Below are 21,227 nucleotides of genomic sequence, written 5' to 3'. Positions count from 1 at the left end.
CGGGTGGGCGCGAGGAGCCGCGGAGCGCGGCCGGGGGCGGCGGCGGCGGCGGCGGCGCGCGGTGGCGCTCGGTGGCGGCGGGGCTCGCGGGGCTCGCGGGGCTCGGGCCGGCTCGCGGCGCCGTCAGGCAGTCAGTCAGCGAGCGCGGCGGCGGCGGCGGCGGCGGCGGCGGCGGCGGCGAGGGGCGCGGCGAGGGGCGGCCGCTCCCATATATGGCGCAGGCGCCGCCCCCCGACGTCACCCTCTGACAGCGCCGCTCCCGGGGGCTTCGAGTTTTGGCTCCCGGGAAAGGGTCCATTCCTCGGGGAGAGAGGGCTGAGTTTTGTGCGCCTCCGTCCGCTGCGCGCGCCGCTCCAGGCCCCGCCGCGCCCCGCCTGCGCCCGGGACTGCGCCGCGGCACTCACTGCCCCGTTTATTTGTCTTTGGAGCAGGCGGGCCGCGCCAGAAGCGGGCGATCCCGCAGTGTCCTGCAGCCGCGGACGCCGCCTGGCTAGGATGACACCACGTTGAGCGCGCCTGCAAACAACAACAACAACAACCGCCGCCGCGGCCACCGCGTCCTGCTCCTCCGAAGCGCCGCCGCCGCCGCCGGTGTAGCCGCCTCCGCGCCCCCCCGGCCGTCCGGAGCGCCCCGGCCGCTGGTGTATGTGGCGCCTGCCCGGGACGGGCTGAAGCCGGCGGCGGGGCCGGACCGCAGGCGCCGAGCAGGGCGAGCGCGGCCAGGGTAGCCGCCTGCCGCCGAGCCCCGAGCGCCGCTGCTCGCGGAAGCGCTTTCGGCCGGGAGCTGCGGCCGCCGCCAGCAGTTTTCATGTTTGGGATTCAGGAGAATATTCCGCGCGGGGGGACGACCATGAAGGAGGAGCCGCTGGGCAGCGGCATGAACCCGGTGCGCTCGTGGATGCACACGGCGGGGGTGGTGGACGCCAACACGGCCGCGCAGAGGTACGTACCGGCCGCCCCCGCGCGCCCCGGCCCCGGCCCCGGCCGCCGCGCTCCTCACCGGGCCGCTGTCCCTTTCCTCCCGCAGCGGCGTGGGGCTGGCGCGGGCGCACTTCGAGAAGCAGCCGCCCTCCAACCTCCGGAAGTCCAATTTCTTCCACTTCGTGCTGGCGCTCTACGACAGGCAGGGGCAGCCGGTGGAGATCGAAAGGACCGCTTTTGTGGACTTCGTGGAGAAAGAGAAAGTAAGTGCCCGCACTCCATCCCACCTTCCACCTTTCTACAAGTGGGAGGCGGGCGGTGCCCGCGCGCGGTGGCCCCGCGTGCCCCCCTCGGCGGCGGGGACCGCTCGGCGAGGCGCCCCCGCCGCCGCCACGTGCGGCCGCCCGGGCCACCGCCGAGGGGCTGCGCAACTTCTGCGCGCCCCCGGACTCGCTCGGGGCGAGGAGGACGCTGGGCTTCCAGCGGGAAAGTGACATCACCGCGCCGCTCCCAGCTACGAGTCCTGCCATGTGTGAGGCCGCGGGGCCTCGGGGGCGCAGGGGGACCGAGCGCGGTGGCCGCGCCGGACGCCGATCGCACTAAACGCGATTGTTTTATCGTTACTTTCAGGAGCCCAACAACGAGAAAACCAACAACGGCATCCACTATAAACTGCAGTTGCTGTACAGTAACGGTAAGTGGCCGCCGCCGCCGCCGCCCGCCCCGCCCGGGCTCGCCCTCCTTCCCCGAGACGCTAACGGACTCAAAGGTTGCGAGATTAAAATGGCACGGACGCAAACACGAAATCTTCTCGTGGCATAGGAGGAAAACAAAACATAAACGATCAATAAGTCGATGGCGCTTCACATGATTAACCGGTGGGGCTCGAAGCAGAAAGTAAAAAGGGGAATCGATATGGGGCTTCAGGAGGACATCACTTTTAAGTGACTTGTTTCAATTTTGCAAATTAATGTTAATTATGGAGATGGGGGCAGCTCCATAAGCGGAACGGAACTGACTTCCTGTGCACGAGTTTTTGAAAAAAAAAAAAAATCCTCGAGAGACACTAGAAAGAGTTCAAACTCTCACTCAGTTTCCATTTCATGCTTTCTGTTTTCTAAAAATAAATGACCACATGGGCCCACCCGGTGCAGCCACCGGGCCTGCTCGCAGCCTGGCAAATTTGTAAGAGTCTTAGAGGTCCCGGACCAGGAAAAGAAACTCAGAGCAGGGGAAGCGATTGGGGTTCCCTTTCGCCTCTTAAAGGGCATGGCTGAGTTTTGCTGCATCACGGCAGGCAGCAGCAGCAGCCCCGTGCCCCAGGTGCCCTTGCTAAAATCCTGATGGGCATTTATCCCTGTTTTTTTTTTTTGCAGGAGTCAGAACGGAGCAGGACCTGTATGTGCGCCTCATAGATTCAATGACCAAACAGGTGAGAAAGTTTAAGCCTCCGCACTGCTTTCCACTGTTCAGCTGGGTTGTCCTGGGGTTGAGAGGAGGGCAGATGGGTCTCTGGACTTGTTTTCCACTTGGCTTCCTTGACATGCTAATGAGAATTCCATATTTATTGGAATAAACGATGCAATTGGTAAAGTAGTTACTGTTGTCATCACAATAGGACATATATGCTCTATTAGATGGCTTGTGCGTGGAATCCAAGTCTGTCTTAATTAGCTATGGTAATTAATATTTGACAGAGAAATTTCAGGAGGCTCCCCCTCTTGTATATCTTTAAATGTTTCTCTCTCTCTGCTTGGAATCATTTCATTGATTTTTTTTTTTTTTTCTGTAACAAAGGCAACTAACTCCTTTCCAAAGCCCATTGAGTTGGGCTTGATTAGTTCATTTTTCCCCCCTTTCCGGTGTGATGGTCTAGTAACGCGAGACGTTGATTTGGATTTAAAAGTGAAATGTGTTGGGGTGAAAAGTCACCTTGTTCTCCGCTAGCCCGTCTTCACCTCTCAGCCTCCTCTCTCCATAATTCAAACTCCCAGCTCCAGGGGTCACCCACACCCGTCCATTGCTCTGGGAGCTGCCTCTGTTCCCCTCTCCCACCCTCTGTCATACCTTGTAAATAACATAATTACAAGCAGTTCCTTATTAAATTATTTAACCTGTCTTGGTCAACTTTTCCGATGATAACTATTGGCTATCAGTAATGTGATTAAGTGCACAAAAGCGCTTCATTGCTTTTTCACGCTGTGCAGTCTGGCTGGTTTTGTGCCGGGTGGTACTGTTGTTTAGTCCTTGTAAAGATCTCCCCCCACCCCCACTTTCCTTAAAATGGTGTTGGGGGAGGGGCAAGTTCCATGCGAAAATTAAATCCACTAGGCACAGATGGATGTAAAATAGACGTCCGAGGTGGGCTTCAGGCTTGGAAATGGAAGTAGAAAGTAGCACCTCCGTTTTTGATGGTAACTTTAGGGGTCGGTGAGCCAAGTAGGACAGGAGTTGGGTGCTTCCTGCAGCCCAGGACGCAAGCTTCCCACTCCCGGCACAGCAGTTAGTTTTTTCGGATTTTACTTCCCCTTTAAAAAGTTGGTCCTGACCTAGGCAACAAGCGCGTTGGATTTTAACGTCTGCAGCGTAAAAACACTTCGGTTTTCTCTCAGGGTAAAACCGATCTTACAGGTAAAGTAGTGTCTTTGTCAGAAAGACGGAGGCAGCTGCGTGCCCTTTGGTGATTATTTCACCGGGATTCAGAGAAGCCTCGAAACGGGGCTGCTGGTTGGCAGGGTGCGTCTATTTCCTAAATGTTGTCGGAACCGCAGTGGTCTAATTAAGAGGTGGGTGCAGGCAGCCGTGAGTTTCTCTGGTTTGCATAGAGGAGGCGGCTTCGTTTTCAATGTACTCTCATTGTTCATTTAGCCGTGCACCTTTGCAACATAAACAGGGCTGAAAATAAAGGCATTTAATCTCTCACTGACGGGGATGGGGGGGGGGGAGAGAAGGAAAGAAATAGCCCAGTAACTGATCAAAGAGTCAATGGCGCTGAACCGACAGTTTATGGATTTCTGTTTGTGCTACAAAATAAAAAATAAATCAAATATAAATACGGGGATCCATCGGAGGACAAGCCGGGCTCTGAGAAGTGCCGGCGCCTGCCGCGGCCAAGCGCCCCGCAGCCCCAGGCGGCCCATGGCTGCCGTGGTTCCCAGCGGATCCGGAGGGAGGCTGGGGCGGAGGGGCTCGCGGGGACCCTTCCCGCTTCCCAGAGGGCAGCCTCGGGCCTTGTCGAGAAAGGGCTTTGTCCGCCTGGAACTGGAGGCAAGTGTGAGAAGTGCCCGAGGAGATTGGAAGTAATTTCCAGACAATTTTCGGTGCCGGGGGGGAGGGAACTGGAGAGGGGACTCCCCTCCCCCTTCCGTGGAATTTTTCTGCCGGGAACTTGCGGCTCTCGGCCCCCGCCCCCTGCCCCTCCCCCAGTGACCTTTCCCCCCGTTTTTTTCCTTTTTCTGCGAGGCCGGCGGTGGGGCTGGTGCGGGCGGCCCCCGGCTTGGGTTCCCGGCGGCGGAGCCGGGCCGCGCGCGGTCGTGAGCGCACCTCGGCCTTCGCACCATCTGGCGGAGCCTCTGCTCAAAACCCACCCGAGCGTGTGCGCAGACACTGCCTTTTTACCCGAGAAAAATCATTGTTAGCAGTTTCAAAATAAACACCAGATTGGCCATTAGCACTTTCTTTGCAAATATCATCCGGCGAGGAGCACGTGGCCGCGCGGGCCCGGGCGCCCCGGGGCCCTGAGCACTCCTGGGGGCGCCCGGCGCGGCCACGTGCGGCTGCGGCGCCCCGGGCCCGGCCGCCCACCGCGGGCACCTGGCTCGGGCGGGCAGGCCGGGAGGAGCGGGGCGCGCGACCGCCGGGGCGGTCGCGGCTCCTCGGCGCCGGCTGTTTGCAGCACGCAGACTGGAACTCCGGCGAGACAATGGCCCGAGGACGCGGCCCGGCGCGGCCAGCCGAGGGGGCCCCGGCGCCCCGAGCCCCTTCGCGCCCTGCGCCCGGGCCTCCCTACCCGCCTCCCCCCACCCCTACTAACAGCACCCAGCCCCGGCGCGGCCGCCACCCTCCCGACCCCCGGGCCCCGCGCAGGCCCTGCGGGCGCCCGCGAGAGCAGGCCGGCCGCGGCCTAGCCCTGCGCCCCGGGGCGGGCGGGCGGGCGGGCGGGGGGGAGGTGGTGCGGGGAGGGGGCTCTGCCGGGACGGTGGCCCGGCTGGGCCGTGACGCCTCCCCTGGCCCGCAGTGCACCTGCCGCCCGGGAGACCCGCAGCGCCCGGGGCGACTGGGCGCCCAAGCCGCCGGCGCCGCGTAACCCCCGCCTCTGCTTGTCCCCCCCTCCCCCCGCGCAGGCCATCGTGTACGAGGGCCAGGACAAGAACCCGGAGATGTGTCGCGTGCTGCTGACCCACGAGATCATGTGCAGGTGAGCGGCGGGCGCGGGCAGCGGGGGCGCGGGCGGCCTCGGCGCCAGCTGCGTCCACAAAGGACGCTGCCTGCAGGCGCCACCACCCCGCCCAACTTCGGGCCGGGCATCGATTGAAATGCAATCGGCCCGAGTCTGCACCCCGAGCCACCGAGGAGCCCGTTCTCCTCTCTCCCTCCCCGGCGGAGACGACCAGCGCCACCGGCTGCTCAGCAGAGCGGATTAATTCGTGCAGTCAAAAAGGAAAACGGGTCCTGGGTGACGCCTCTGTCCCCGGAGCCGGAGGAGTCAGAGAGCGCTGGGACTCATTTTACTGCCGCCTCCGCAAGCACTGGCGTCCCGAGCTCTGCAACTGTGTTACTGATAAAAAGGAAACACTTCTGTACTTAAGCCAGCGCTAGCCTATGTGAGAATTGGATTGTGATTCCGTCAGTTAACCTCTTCCCCAGAGTGGCGATGCCTCGTCCATATTGTTGTTAGATTGCGCGCGCGTTCCTTGAGATCTCTGTCAGAAGAGCAGTTTCCCACCTGTTTTTTTCCAAGTACCACCAGAGTCTCACCCCTACATGGCAAATAAAAATGCATCATTGACTTTGCATGTGCGGCATGTGAAATACAGTTGCGAGGCGTAGCAAGGGCCTGGGTCTGCAGGCGACAGTAGCAGGCCGCAGACTCTGAGGGGCATACTCCGCCTGGCTACGGTGCCTGTTGCCTAAATGCCATTTCTGAGCAGACATATTGTTACAGCGCTAATATACAAAAGCTGACTTTTTCTCATATCAGGTAATAAATATAAATTACAACCAATAAAGTGGAATTTCTTTATTATCCACTTCTGCATGTACTGCAATTAACATAGAAAGCGCACAGATGTGATTTAAGCTCTAAGTGGAAGACTGTAGACTTTCTTTAATCACTTTAGCTGTCAGCTTTAAAAGGCTTTATATACTTTGCCAACCATATGGTGTTAATTTAGCTAATTTAGACATGTAACCATTATACAAGTATGCTTTTTTAAAATGCAAGAAGCATAACATTTTTGTTTCATTTCTGCTTTAATTAAAGTTTCAATAACGGAGTTAAGGTGGGCTTAAAGAAGGAACAATGGAAGTTTCTGATAGATTGATGCGTGCCTTTGTGGTTATAATTAATAAATGCCCAAAAGAAATATTGGTTGAAGGTGGCATCTTGCACCTTTTCCAGAAATAACAGCTTGACAATTAGAGGTAAACAAAAGCGGGAGCTGTGAAAAGTTATTCCCAAGCCTCCTGCCTCCCCTTCTCCTCAGTTCATTGCAAAGACAAACACCGAACACGCTTTCCATATTTTAGCATCAGAATTTCTGTAGGAGCCGGGCTGCTCTCCTAGGGTACCAGATACTGTTCAACTTCGTTCCTTCCGGTAGAAACTTACATCATGAGCGTAGCCGCAGAGCACACGAGCTCCCCGGGTTTACGTTTGCCAGACTGCTGTGGTAGGAGGACTTGTTGTCTCCACTCAGACCGCTTTAGTGTCAGGCTTCAAAAAAAAAAAAAAAAAAAAATTACAAGTTGGGCATAAAAGGACGCAGTGCGTATTGAAACCAGTGTTTACCATTGCTCCACAGCCGGTGCTGTGACAAGAAAAGTTGTGGCAACAGAAACGAAACGCCCTCAGACCCTGTAATCATTGACAGGTAAGGATGACTTCTTCATTTCTCAAAACAAACCCGCAGCAGCAGCCCAGCCCTTTCGCTTGTGCTCGGTTTCTAGCTGCTCCGTTTTTTGGAGTCTGGTGTGGAGCTCATCTTGTGAGTTGCACCATTTGTTGTCCGCGTGCGTTATCATGCACAGGTGGGTTGACTTGGAAACCTGGTGGCTCGCTCTGTGGGGATTCAGTAATTGCTTGCGAGTTGTCAAGGGAAGCAGTATCATCTGCCACTGCTCTCACTGTGAGGAGCACTTTATGCCTAGAGATTTGCTGGCTTTCAACCCAGAGATATGTCATAAAATGCTTTTTGCTAATTTGTTAACAAGTATTTCATTTTTGCCTTGTTTTTATCTCGGATGATAGCTGAAGTTGAGACTTGGGTGGCGTTGACTGTTGTAATTGTTGCCCAGTGTTAGAATGAATTTAATCTGCTCTCAATTAGTTGCAAAATGTCTCCTAATTTTTTTCCAATTGTGGCTGTCGCTTTATGTCAAGTAGCAAATATGTAACTAACAAACCAAAGTTGTTATAATTGAAACTAATTACACACGCTGGTTACATTTTCCAACATTAATTTCCATAACTAGATGAGCTGTATGCATTCTTTACCTTGCTGCTTTTCATCTTGTGATTTATCATATTCCTTGGGCAACGTCGCATCCTTTTAAGATACTAATCATTAGTCCTAATAGTGCTAATGTGCGTTTGGCATTGCTTTGGTCGAAACAACAAAAACATCCCCTTCCACCCTCCTCTTCCAACACTCACCCAAATCGCTGGCTTTCGGTGACCTGGAGGAGAGGAGGAGTCCTTTCTTCCCAACAGTGGGAGGAACAGTAAGAGGCCCAGTGTGTGATTGACTGCAGATTTCGCAATTGGTACCCAAATCGAATAAATGTTAGGCGTGTACATATGACACCAGTTTTGTGAGGCAGAGGGTTAGACGGTTTTGAAGAGGGGTTGAATTTCAGCAGCTTTCATTACAAAGTTATCTTTTGATCGTGAACTTTGCTGTCCAGTGTCTGAAAAATTAAACCCGGAAAACTCTATGAGTTAAGCCTAAAGAAATATGCACCACCAGTGGAGAGCAATGCTAATGTTTAACTAGCTGGGATAGCTGTTTGCTTAGTGGAGAATGTTCGGTATCTGACAGAGAGGACAGCTCTCTTATTAGTAATCAAATAGGGCTGACCAGTTGTGGCCGTCACTCAGGCAATTGAGAACAAGTTCAACACTTTATAGAACTCCAACTCCAAAAATCAATAGAATTATATTTGTCTTTAGTGTGGTGGCTATGGAAATCGTACGGCCTTGGATTGTCGTCTCGTCACCGAATTCATTTTATTTTGTTTTTGACTGGCTAAAAGTGTTTGAGCAGCTCCTGGAATCTTGTCTGAGCGTGAGATGCCTGAAGAGGCGGTGTGTGTTTGCTGGCAATGCAGGATTGTGAGGCGTGCCTCTTTTGGGTTGTCTTCGGTTGGTGAGATGGTGAGATTTTAGAGAGACGACTTCCTTTTAAATGGTGACGTCGTCAGCACAGTAACGGAGGGGTCGTGCCGATTCCACGAACGTTTGGGATACTGTGTGTTCCCTTCAAAGTCACGTTGGGTTTGTGTACCATTCAATCATTTATCGACTGTTGATACTGAATACCTTTTAATACTCAGTTTTAATCCACGCGGTGGGAAATATCTTCCCTTGATGTGCAGAAATGTCCCCTTTCATTCTTGTCTGGATGCTTTCTTCTATTTGGTTAATTGAAGTGTGTGCTGAGATTATCGAAACCTTTCTAGTCTAAGAGAAGTGTGTGATCATTTGATATTCCAGAAGCGTGAGAGGAGGGGAAAAATGTAAAAACATTTGGCTAATGGGTTTACCAAGTTTATTTGAATAAGGAGGATTGCAGCCCCATTTACGCCTGGCGTAAATGCTTTGGAGGTCTTAATTATTGATGAAAAATCTGCTTGGCTTCTAAATTCAAAGATATGACAATTTTACAGGAATTTTAATCACCTTCCACGTTAGGGGTTTTGAGGTAAGGATAGTTTCTTAAGTAATGACAGAACTGAGAACAGACAGGGCTGATGGGGGGGTGGGAGGGAGGGGAGGGTGGGTGATGGGCATTGAGGAGGGCATCTTTTGGGATGAGCACTGGGTGTTGTATGGAAACCAGTTTGACAATAAATTTCATGTATTTAAAAAGAAAGAAGAAGTAATGACAGAATGTACATTTTTAGCATTCTTAAGAGAGCTGTCACTGACAGTGGATAAACATTACTTATTTTGTTGCCTGATGGAGATGCTCGTGAAACCGTTGCCGTATTGGCTCTTTCTCCAGTTTAAGGTCTGTTTCTAGGGGAAAAGCGAAGAATCTCGTGTTCGCTAGGGCAAGTTGTGTTAATCAGAGAAAGAAAAAAAAAAAAAAACACCTGCAGGAGGGGAACATCTTTAGAGAGGCGCAGTCTTTCACAGCTGAGATGAGTTTCAATTCCATAATGATAGTCATTTCGGGGGGGGGGGGTGTTGCCGCCTAAAATTAGTCGCTCATGTTGAGTTTCTAGCCTGTGCTCCCTCTGGAGTATTGCAGGATAAAAGATCCCATCAGATTGGTGAGTCAGTCTACAGGTCCCCATCAGCAATGTCATCACTTGGTTAGTTGGCTTAAAAAAGAATTATATACAATGTGCTTCGCCAGCTCCTTGTGGCCTTTGGATACATTTAGCAGGTTCTGACCAGATAAGGCATATTTGTCCTGAGGATATAAACCAATAATTCCAACCTGAATTGAGATCAATGGGCCCACATTTGTTCTAACCCACACCAAGCCTCTTCCGGCACGCTGAGACTGCTTCTCTGTGTTATGAGAACAGAGGAGTAAGCTTCCCGCTCTGGCAGGGAAATCACATTCTATAGACTCTGATGCCTTAAATCAATTAATTACACAACTTAGTTGTCTTTCAGAAGCATTAAATACTCATGAACAGCATGGAAGACGCGCTTCAGAGGAAAGAAGGGGGAAAAGTGAGGATGTTTTGTATTATCAAACCCTTTTAATTTACCATGAAGGTTTCACCTACGTTAACTGTCGTCTTCCTCATAAAACAATGCCAGACAAACCATCTTTTATAGCCCCGAAAATACAATTCCCCTGCAGTTGACGTAAGCTAACGTCACGCCTTGTGGGGTAAAGGAAAGGAGAGGCAGAACGCTGGGAAGTAAAAGCACAGTCAGTGGACGCTACGGGACAGGGTCCACGGTAGATCGCGGCGACCTGTGGGGAGCCAGACGCAGGGAGGGAAAGGTGTGCGTGTGCATACGCACCCACGTGCACGTGTGTGTGTGTGTGTGTGTGTGTGCACATGCATATGTAATTTCTTACGGTGTTCCTGAAAAGGATGGGAGTATCATTTTCCTCATGGAATAATGTTTTCTGGGAAAACACAAAAGCAGATGGTTTTCATTAGGAACACCCATTGTCCACATATCCCAACTATGAACAGATAAATCTCTGTCGTTTCACCCGTACATTCCAAGGGCTGTAAATGATTACAGGATGTCGGTGTGGCTGCTAAACCAGAACCACACTTTGGCTCTCGTGCTCCCCCTGTGCCATCCTGGTGAGCGCGCCCGGGCCCTCCTGGAGGTGCCCAGCAAGGCACGCGCCCTCGCCTCCCTTGCGCACTTGCCCCCCCCCCCCCCCCCCCCCCGGGTGGACCGGCGGCACCCGGGCCCGCGTGTTGCAGCCCGCGAAGCGGCGGGCGCCGTGACCGTCCACGCGGGCCGGGTCCACGCCGTGTGCTCGCGCGGTGCCGGGAGCGTGCTCGGCGGGGCGGTTCCAGATGGCACGGTCTCAGGCGTCCTGCTCGCTGGCACCTCCGTGGCAGGCAGCGCCCCCTCCCCGGTAAGTCTGGCATCGGTCTGTAGAGCCGGGGAGACTTCTCATTCCAAGTCTGTCCCTACTTTCCTGTCTGGAAGCCAGACATCTGTTTATCCCATTTTCTTTCATACAGAGTTTGGAATAGCTTTAGTTTGGGGGGGGGGGGAGGGAAGTTTTGTCATATTTAACAGCTGTTACAGAATTTCAACCCTGTGGGCTCTGAAAATACTTTTCGGCTGACCTCAGATTTTTATACATAATCGACGTGGGGTTGTAGAAAAATATTATTTACTTAACCTCTCATTGTCTGTGATTTCACATCGTCCTTACTCTGATGCGCTAACTACCAACAATCTTAACTTGCCCCCCCCCCCCCCCCCCCCCCGCCCAACCTCGCTTTGATTCATTTACACGTTTTAACTTTACACCTTTAAAGTGATTGCAGAACGGTAGCTGAAGACCGATTGGAGATTTTCTTCCTTTCTTTTCTTTCTCTCTCTCTCTCTCTCTCTTTTTTTTTTTTTAGTCAACAGTGTTTCCTTTCACTTCCTGTCACAAAGGTCAAAGAGAGCCGACCTTTGCTGGCGGTCCCCCTCGCTGAATTATTCATGGCATTGACTTTTTGTCAGCACACACAGTTGTGCTCTGGGACATTTTATTCATTTACCTCATTTAAAGCGCCTTTCTGCACCTGTTCAAGTATTAATATCATGTAATTTGGGCCTAATGCCGATTTTGCTGAACACTCATTATATTTTTTATTAGCTATATTTCCAAACGATTATGTATGATTATTACCAAGCCTTACAAACAGCACCGGGCTATTCCCCAGCCCTTTACATCTTCTTGTCAGGTTGTTTTCAGAAGCGGGGAGGATAAACATTTGACCAGACCCACTGTTTTTATTCCTACTCCATCTCCAAGCCGAGAACTTAAAGCTTCCTCCCTCATGGCTTTGCACGAGCGTGATTAAATCCAACTCTGAGGGAGCTGTACAAATGCCAGCATTTATAAGGTCAACGCTTTTGTTAAAAATGCTATGTAAATGAGGATCTGCAAAAAGGGACATTAAATAAAATTAAATTCATTGTCTTCTTTAATGTCATTTACATTTTGGCTAAGCCCCGGCCTGTCAAGGAGGATTTTAAAAATAATTTTAATTACACATCATTCAGGGATCTAGGGTGTTCTATTCAGTAGCATTTGGATGCCCTGCAACACGGAGACTGTTTATTAACTGCCTAAACGACATCACGTCACTTCATCTGCATAACGCGATGAAAACAGTGCAGTTTGGTGTGAGCCTTCCCTTCTCGGTTTTCCTGAAGATGGGACTATAATTATCCGCGAACAGGCCTTGGGATCCCGGAGCCCTCCTCTTGCTCTCGGCCGTGGGTTTGAGGCGCGGAGCGTTTCAGGGTCTGTTTGAATATGCTGGGACTTCAGCGGAGGGAAGACATTGGCCAGGAATTTGGCAACAGGAACACACGGTTGGGATGAATGGATGTGGCTACAAAGAATCTGATTTTGCCTGGCACCGGCCCCATCTGGCTTTGTCACACTCAGGTGTGAATGGCTGTTTTATTCCCTGGCACGCCGGTGGGGAGAGGCAAAAAGTTCATTCATCCCTTAAACATTTTTCCATAAACTTCTGAAAATAAACAGGAGAGGAAGCACTACATTACTGTCTCACAATGACATGCTTTCACTTACACAGGGAGACACCAGAAACAGGTCCGACTTTGTTCTCCCCGCCCCCCCCCCCCCCCCCCCCCCGGCAGCCCCAGGATCGGAGGAGAGTCTACATCATACACGCTAAGTCCGTGTGCTGACTGTCCCCACACGCCACGGTGGTTCGGGGCCACCACCAGGCCCAGCGCCCGCCTCTCTGGTCTAGGCCGAGGAGGCCCGCGGAGATTTATGGCTGTGCCTGGCCTGGGTAAGGACTCCATGGCCGAGCCAGGCAGAGGCTGGGTTTTAAAACCAGCCACACACTCGTCATGATTTCCGCAACACTCTCAAACAACTCGGATTCTTGACCGCTTGTGCAAGGGAGAAGAAGCCTCTTTGCTGCCTCTGCCTCTGCTGCTGCTGTAAGCAGGAGCCCGGGGCAGCACACAGGCATGAAAATGCAGGGGGCGGAGGGGAGGGGCTGGAAGCCGGGCCTGTCAGAAGCTATACTCCAGGAGGTATGTTGACGCAAGCCATTCCGTGCCTCTGCGGCAGCCTTATCAGGTGAAAAGCAAAGATATTGCCAGTGCCTGTAATTGTGTTAGGATGGCTTGGATGAATTGGATTACCTTATGGAAAGCCGTCCAAACTCGGGGTTCTGTTACGCATGCTTACAGGAAGCAAATAATTACTCTCTGTGCACCAGCAGATAATTGGGGCTGGCCACAGGCCTTCTCCTGCCGCCGAAGCGGGAGGAGCTGGCCTCGTCAGAGCGTTTAGGAGACAAACTGGGAGGGTGGTGGTCCCTGTGCATGTGGGCAGCTCACGCTGATGCTGTGATTTCGGTTACTTTTCAAAGACGGTGAATAATTTATCAGAATTCAAACTACCAGCGGCAACGGGCGGCACGTTGGAGGAGATAAAAATTGCACGCTCTAATGATGGAAATTGTCGTTGCAGACAGGAAGTGATTGACAAGTAGGGATGCAGGAAGTGAAAACTCAAGGAGCTTAGCCGGGGCTTGGGCACAGCTTCTGGAGCTTGTGCTCGGAGAAAATGAAAACCATGCCCTCCCGTCAGCCCGCCAGAACACAAGCGCCTCTTGTTTGTTCATCTACCTAGCGAATCTCCCCAAAACGTTTGTGGTCAAAAGTCTACATAATGAGACATTATGCTGGTATTATTAATGCTTTAAAATAAAAAAATATGGCTATAATTTAGAAAAATAAGCAGAGGAATTTTACGTGTTAAGGGTTTTTTTTGGGGGGGGATTGTATTTTATAAGCTTCTCGGTCTTTGGGGTAACTAGGGTTCATTAAATTGTAGAAAGCTTGAAGAGGCTGTTTTCAAAACTATTTATTCAGCAAACAGTCTGTCCTATCTATCAACATAATAAATGCTATACATTTGCGCCCAGTTCGATGAAGGGCACCGTGGGGGCTGGGGCGGGGAAACTGTAACGGGTTGTTTTTGAATCACTGGTTTCCCTTTCCCTTTAAACACAAAACAAATGAGAACTCTCCCTCTAATTCCTTGGCTGGAAGTTGCTCAGCTAGAAAACACTCCAAATGCACGCGGGGCCGTGGAGCCAGCGGTGGACGGAGTGCCGCGTGTGAGCGTGCACAGGGGCAGCCCTGCTTCCCCCAGTAATTCACTAGGAAATGAGTTTAACATGTGCGGAAAGGAAGGGCTCAGAGTTTGCGTCGTTGGAGGACCCAGAGCCCAGGCCCCGCGGACGGACGGAGTAGGCTCCAGCTTGCCTCTGCTGGGTGTGGAGGGGAGCTGCTCGCACATCTGGGGAGGAGGCCGCGGTTAGCCCTGACGGGCAGCTCCAGCCGCCCCTGCCTCCGCCTCCCCTTCCTCCCCCACCTCTCCCTGCCCCCTCCCCCTCCTCCCTCCTCGCTCTCCCCTGCCTCCTCCCTCCTCCCTCCTCCCTCCTCGCCTGTATTTTCCCTTTTCCCTCTCTCTCAGCAGAAGGCAGCGGGGGGCAGGGTGCCGTGTTAAAACAAGACAAAATTGGGCAGTGTTTAAGGCCCTGAAAACATTTGCCCTCCTGATGATGAAGTTCCAAAGGGGGAAAGACCCGCCTTGGTCTGAGCCCCCATCTCCCCGTCCGAGTAAAGGCTTCAGCAGTGGCTTCCTGCACATCCTCACACCCCGATGTAAGTTTTCACTGAGACGGAGACTTTTCGCAGGAATGGCCGGTCTGGATGTGGTGGTGTCACTGGAAAACGGGTCTGCAGGCCGCCCCTGGCATGGGGCCATCCGAGGGTGACCTATGTGTAGCATAGGAGTGTGGGATTCGATTGTAGGCACAGGTGGGCGGCACGCCTTCCCGAGGCACGTGTGGGGGCAGGCGGGTAGGTCACCCTGACTCTAGGTGGGGGACGGGGCCTGCACAGAAGGCACAGCAGGGAAGGGTACCCCTTTCATCTCAACCAACACCCGACAAGACCAACTAGGCATTGGGGAGGGGTCGGGGATGGTCCTGTCCAGTCCTGTTGAGGAAGGGGGGGGCCCTCCCTGAGAAGGCCCTGGGTTTTCTAAGACCGTCAGTATCCGGGGATGTGGTGTGCAGGTACCCAAATCCCGTCCTGACCAGTTTATGCAGATGTCCTTTCCAAGTTGTTGCCGCTCAGGTCACGGGACCATCCAGCTGTGTGGAATGACATCCTGTGGCCAAACAAGAAAGACCAGGAGGCACAAAGCGGGGCGAGGACGGGGTGGTCATGGAGCAGGGCCACGGAGTCCACACCTGCGGCCAGCGACAAACCACCCCTACGTGGCATTTCCTTCCTCCGCATTTGATATAGATTCCAAGGTGGTCTGAGAGTGCTTTTTAGAAAAATTGATACTTTTTTTTTTTTTTTTTTTTTTAAAGTGAGCTCTAGGCCCAGGGCTGGTGGTGGGGCTCGAACTCATGATCCCGAGATCAAGAGTCCCATGTTCCCCTGACGGAGTCAGCTGGGTGCCCCCAGACTTCCATTTTTTTAGAGCAGTTTTGGGTTTACAGAAACACGAGAACCCGGGCAGAAAGTACGAAGTCCCCGTATTCCCGTCTGGTAACGTCTTGCCTTAGTGAGGCACGTTGTTACAATTGATGAGCCAGCACTGATACGTTGTAAGGAAACCGAAGTCTGCTGTTTAGTTAGGGTTCACTCTGGATGCTGTGCGTCCCAAAGGTCTTCTCCTACAACAGTGTCATGCAGGGTGGTTTCGCTGTCCTAACCATCATCTGTGCCCTGCCTTTTCGCCTCCTCACCCCCGGCCCCGGGCAGACGTTCATCTTCATGCTGGGCCTGTACTTGTGCCCGCTCTAGAATGTCAGTCATGGGGTTGGAATCACACAGTGTGGCCTTTTCAGATTGGCTTCTTTCGCTTAAAATCTATTGTAAGAGCCTTCCGTGTATTTTTACAGCTTTATAACCACTAATAATACCTTTTGAATTTCTGTTTTTCTGTTTTTTCTTCATGAAAGGTTTCTGGGCCGCGTTTTCCCTTCCGTTGACTGTGTTTTTGTAGTGAACTCCCTTACTCGTGAGCTTATCGTAGCAGTTAGTGCTTTGGTGTTTGGATGTTGTCTGTGGGTGTTTCAGAAGTTTACGTGATCCACCCCCATTTTTGTTTTTAAAACAGCTGGCTCCTTTGCAAAGAAATGAAAACTTTTTACCGAGACTTTATTTAAGTGGTGTCACTCCATTCTGCTTATTATTCGGGTCCCCACCCCCCACCCCCAGAAATACTTCTTTGGAATATTTAAATAGCACAGGCCATAAAAGGAGAACGATTAAATTATCGGAAGGCAGAATACTACACTGTGGCCTGAAAATGGAATGAATTCAGCATTCAGCGGAGTTGTTGGCTTTTTTGGTTTAATAAATTAAACTACAAATTTTCCTAATTGCCAAACAAAATGTTAGGCCAGCTTTAGCCATTGCTGACAGTGAAACACAACATAAAACCTGCTGAGAGTTATATGTGGTATTTAATATGAGACAGAGCAACGAAAGGGTTTTATGGCTAAGTATGAATTCACACCCAGAGCATTTGGTTCACATTAGGAGAGGTTTGTAAATCAGATCAGTGTGCCGGGATGGGGTGGTCCCCAGCAACCTCTCTCCTGTCTCCTTCCTGATATTTGGTTATTGGAATTGCTACCAAAGGGATCTCGCCCGTCCATTTCCATTTTCTCAATGAAGCGATTTGTCCTCTGACATCAGGAAGATTGGGTCAGGAAATAAGTGGGGGATTGGATTAGACGTGATGCTCATCCCTACCGTCCGAGGTCACCGGCCTGAGCCGGCCACCGGGCAGCAGCCATCAGTTACCGAGACGTGGGCTGCCCATCGGTCCTTGGCCGGCGGGGACCCCAGGGAAGGTGAGAAGGATCTGGGAAAACTGCTTTCAGGGGAAAAAATGGCAATAACTATCATTTATTAAATTTGACAAGCAGGTTCTAAATATAACAGCCCTTTTCCCAAAGATCATTACTTTGAACAAATAAATGAGTTATGCAAGTTAATAAACGGCTAGGTTCCCCGTCCAGAGGCGTGCCTTTGTGCAGCTCAAAGATACATCCTGCTCTCTCCCGCTGCCCTAACGAACGGCGGATGCTCTCCCGTTTCTGCTGGCCACCGAAGCTTTTGTGTTGGACGCGCTGCTCGTGTGCATATAGCGTGCCCACGACAGTCTCCGAAAACGCTTGGCAGTAAAAATAAACTTGCCTTGGTTGAGAACGACATGACACGTGGACGTGCCTTATCGTTTCGAAAGGGCTTTCGTACACGATTGTGAATTAAGCAAGGTCTAGGAGTACATTTAACTTTAAGGAAGGACATGATTTGTCTGCTCCCGTTCTGGGAGCGTATGGTCAGAGGCGTATGTGCTGGGCTGGGGCATTTGTCACGACAAGTGACTTCTTACGTTCCCTGAGACCCCATTATAATTATTCCCAGCAATTAGAGCATCCAGAACCCCATTCCAGCCCCAAACACATTTGTTCCCATTTATTAGCCTGTGAGCAGTAACTAATTTACATTGTTTCAGAGTTGTGTGTTATGGTAATTTATTGCGTGTGCTGGGGGTCACACAGAGTTGACCAGTCGGCAGGGCAGACCCTCGCCAGGCAGGGTCCAGCAACGCACAGGCAGCGAAGCCAGGGGCATGTGATTTGGAACCTGCTACGGTCTTTTTAATCATGTTTTGATTTATTCTCTGTTACGTTACTTGCTTTACTCTTGTTCCCTTTCTGTTTTTTAACAAATCAGAGCTGGGAACAGGATTTTTTCTTTTCTTTTTTCTTTTTTTTTTTTTTTGAAGGAAATGGAAGCGATATCTCCTAACGAGTGGAAACTTTTACTAATGCCCTGAATAAAATATTTGTCAGCGGCCTCCACTAAACGCAAAAGCAGTCCGCAGAGGAAACAATGCCTTAACTGTTCCCTTCTCAGAGCGGACTTCGTTATCAAGTTGAGGAAAAAGGCTTGTTTAGGCAAAAATAATGATCATAAATAGAGCTGTATAGTGGGGCTCGGAGGAAGCAGTGACAGGGTCTGCCATCAAGAGCAGCAATTCCAAGGAAATATGAGTGTTCTGATCCAGGGAAGCAGTAATTATCTTTTTGTGAGGAATGTACAATGGTGTCGGATGATGAATTGATCGCAGATTGGAAGCGTGGTCTAACTGTCATGTACAGAGATAAGAGGGAGCCCCGGGATTGCTCATCGCTTCTGCTAGTTCACAGCCAGCCAGTTTATTAGCACAAATCCCAAATGTTTAGTAAACTCATTAGGTTCCATCTAATGCTAATTTATCATCATAGATGGAACCCTAGCAGTGGAGGCCGGAGGACTGTGCCGAATCCACATGATTTACAGAGCTCTCTGATCAATCACGTTCTTTGCACTGGTCATTTTTCTTCAAATGCTTTAAACGGGCCTGAGTGATCCATACGATTAGGTCATGGCAATCGGTTAGGGTTCTCCGGAGTTATCTTTCCTGTGATGGTTATCTGAAAGGTTAAGAAATCCTATACGGTCTGACGTGGGGAGAGCTTTGGTTTTGGATGGCTTCACCATCTCCCCCCACCTTCCTCCTCGTCTCTCCCCCCCCCCCCACCCCGCTCCCCACCCCTCCCCTCCCCTCCCCACTCTCCCTTTTCCTTTTATAATCCAGCCACAGAGTCGAACTCAAAGAATTTCCTTGCAAAATCAGTTTACCAAGAAATGCATCACGGTACATAAATGTCAAGTACAGTTTATTCTAAACTTCAGACAGTGTTTTTCTTTTAAAAAATCAAGCTTTAAATGCCCAGTTCTCCTGACATTTTCGTACATATTCTATAGTGTTTTCGAAGAGGGTAATAACCTTTGCTTGATCCTAGGCAACAGCTGCAAAGATAATGAAATTCTTATGATATTTCACCAGGTAAAATGTGAATTGCAGAAGAAAAGCTATTGAATTTTTATGGATCTTAATCGCATAAAATGAGATTCATGGGGCATACGTATAACTATACTCGGTGGACCAGCGGGCTGCAGTTGTGGGAAAGCCTCGCCGTGCGGTGTGAGGGGCGCTCTGGCTTGCACGAGAACGTTCCCCAAACGCTGCCTTCGGCTCTCCCTAAGAGTGATAATGAAATATGACAGAAATTTCCTTGTGCTGGATCAGTTGCAAGAGAGGTCCTGCACGGCCTATATTAATTCATCTGACTTATGTTCCAGGTCTTGATTTACCTTATGATTAAAAACTTGTGTGGGTTTGCTCTCCAATTGAAATCAGATCTCCCTGATATCACTGCAGCCTAGCGATATTGATCCCTATTTAACATCAAGGCTCAGAATTGATTGGCATTGATTAACAATAAAAACGCTCTCCTCCGTGTCCAGCCAGCGAGCCGATATTCTGAAAGACGTACGCTGTGGTGTTCTCCGCATTGACCAATCTGAAAAGAGAAATGGCCCCACCCGCAAATAAACAATATATTTTAATGTTATTGTAACTGGATGCTGGGCCGGCAGTGCAAATTGATTTCGTTCTTGTTGTATGAGATAAATATCTTTAATAAAATCCTCATTTTATTTAGGATTTTACAGGAATAACTTGATTACTAGAGTAGTGATATTTTCTTCTTTTCCCACGGTGTAAAAAATGGATTAAAACATAAAGGCTATAATAACATAACACTGGAGGTGAAATGTTAATCAACTCAGAAATCACGCACAGGGCGGGAAAGTCTGGGGAGATGTGTCACCCGGTGGGGGGAGACGCGCTGCTCCTCGCGTGTGCTGGTTTTACTGAGCATTTTACAGTGTCGGCTGGGCCTGTTAGCCCGCGACTGTCATGTGCTGAGGGCCAGCTTCCCTCCGTAATGTTGAGCGAGCATATGGTTCCAAAGAGCGCGGCACGGAAAAACCACTCAACAGGATCGAACCCAAAAGCCTTAAAGAGACTGTCTGTTTGTTTCTGTTTTGTTTTTACTGGCTAGCGTAGATGCAGCCTGTCAAAAGCATTTCTAACCATTCCCTTCGCTAGTGGTAGAGGGAGGAGAAAACGTACGAAGGAACACAAATCAGAGAAGTCCTGGGCACCGAAAGTTCTGACGTGCGTGCCGGGGCCGGGGGAGTGGTGGGGGGGGGGGGCTTGTCTTGTCCCTGAGCCCGACTGGTAACTCTGGCGACCAGTGGGTGCTCATCCTTACTGTCCAAGTGCACCGGAGGCCAGGTCCAGCTGAAAGAAATTATCCAATCTCTAACATCCAGAAGTTTACAGTTATATAATGATGGAGAAAACCACAAAGCCCAAGGGATGTCAAATTTTAGAGATACTTTTAAAATGAAATTATCCAACCAAGCCTATAAGACAACCTTCTTGTACTTAAGACAAAAACGACAATCTGGAATTAATTTTTTTTTGGTGATAGGGCAAATCCAATTTGCTTCTTTAGCTGTTGATGAAGGAATCCGTTCTACAGGGCTGTCCCCTGTAAGTATGTGCTGTTTACTTGTCTGTGGAGAGCCGCTAGAATCCCCTCCAGCTGGGAACGCGGGTCGGGCATGGCTGTGATGGAGAGAGCCTCCCGGCAGCATGCAGACGCCTGGGCTGGCCTTGTTTGTGCGGAAGAAATAGTTGGCTTTCTGAGCAGCTAGGGGAGGGTCGCACAGTCACCTCCCGTCATGCAGGCAGCTCGGTTGAGCACGGGAGACAGGGTTTGTCTTACGTGCAGCCTTTCCTGCGGAATCTGGAGGAGAACGTCCATTAGAAAGCAGCAAATTAGTCAGTGCCTTAAATCCGAAGGTACCTTACACCGAGGTCCCCTGAATTAACGTCCAAGTGTGGTCTGGAACACCGAGGTAACTGGTTTCATGATGAACACCTGTTACCTGAACATTCTGCGCAAAAAACAATCCTCCCCCCCCCCCACGGCCCCATTTACATTTATTTGTACAGGAGGAGTGTCTCTTTTGGTCTTTTAAAGTCCGTCGTAAATATTTAACACGGTGTTTCATCGACGTTGTTTAAAACTAAGGTCTTACCAAAGATGGGTTCCGGTGCAGTCGCGAGGCTTGCAAACAGACAAGTGTTGCTGAGAAGGAATACCTGTTATTTTCACAGTCTTTAAAAAGCAGAGATACTGTCTCTGGACGAGGCCGG

The 21,227-nt window shown here is 51.0% G+C and overlaps 1 protein-coding gene across 11 annotated transcripts in view; it reads left to right on the top strand.

Annotated features, from left to right (window-relative positions):
- Nucleotides 1-275: 275 nt before the first annotated feature.
- The window catches only part of EBF3 (EBF transcription factor 3), a 120,065-nt gene continuing 99,113 nt past the window's right edge, over nucleotides 276-21,227 (top strand). For 3 of the 11 annotated variants that reach the window (XM_043597888.1, XM_043597885.1, XM_043597890.1), the window contains exons 1-6: nucleotides 289-942; nucleotides 1,028-1,184; nucleotides 1,552-1,615; nucleotides 2,298-2,353; nucleotides 5,265-5,338; nucleotides 6,945-7,013. In XM_043597888.1, coding sequence (XP_043453823.1) covers nucleotides 809-942; nucleotides 1,028-1,184; nucleotides 1,552-1,615; nucleotides 2,298-2,353; nucleotides 5,265-5,338; nucleotides 6,945-7,013 — 554 coding nt within the window. In that variant the 5' untranslated portion in view covers nucleotides 289-808. Of the gene's footprint in view, nucleotides 943-1,027; nucleotides 1,185-1,551; nucleotides 1,616-2,297; nucleotides 2,354-5,264; nucleotides 5,339-6,944; nucleotides 7,014-21,227 lie in introns of all 11 variants that reach the window. The other 8 variants (XM_043597893.1, XM_043597884.1, XM_043597886.1 and 5 more) reach the window with 5 other exon arrangements.

Source organism: Prionailurus bengalensis, chromosome D2, assembly GCF_016509475.1.
Source record: "Prionailurus bengalensis isolate Pbe53 chromosome D2, Fcat_Pben_1.1_paternal_pri, whole genome shotgun sequence".
Classification (NCBI taxonomy): Eukaryota; Metazoa; Chordata; class Mammalia; order Carnivora; family Felidae; genus Prionailurus; species Prionailurus bengalensis.
This window is presented reverse-complemented; position numbering and strand designations above follow the sequence as displayed.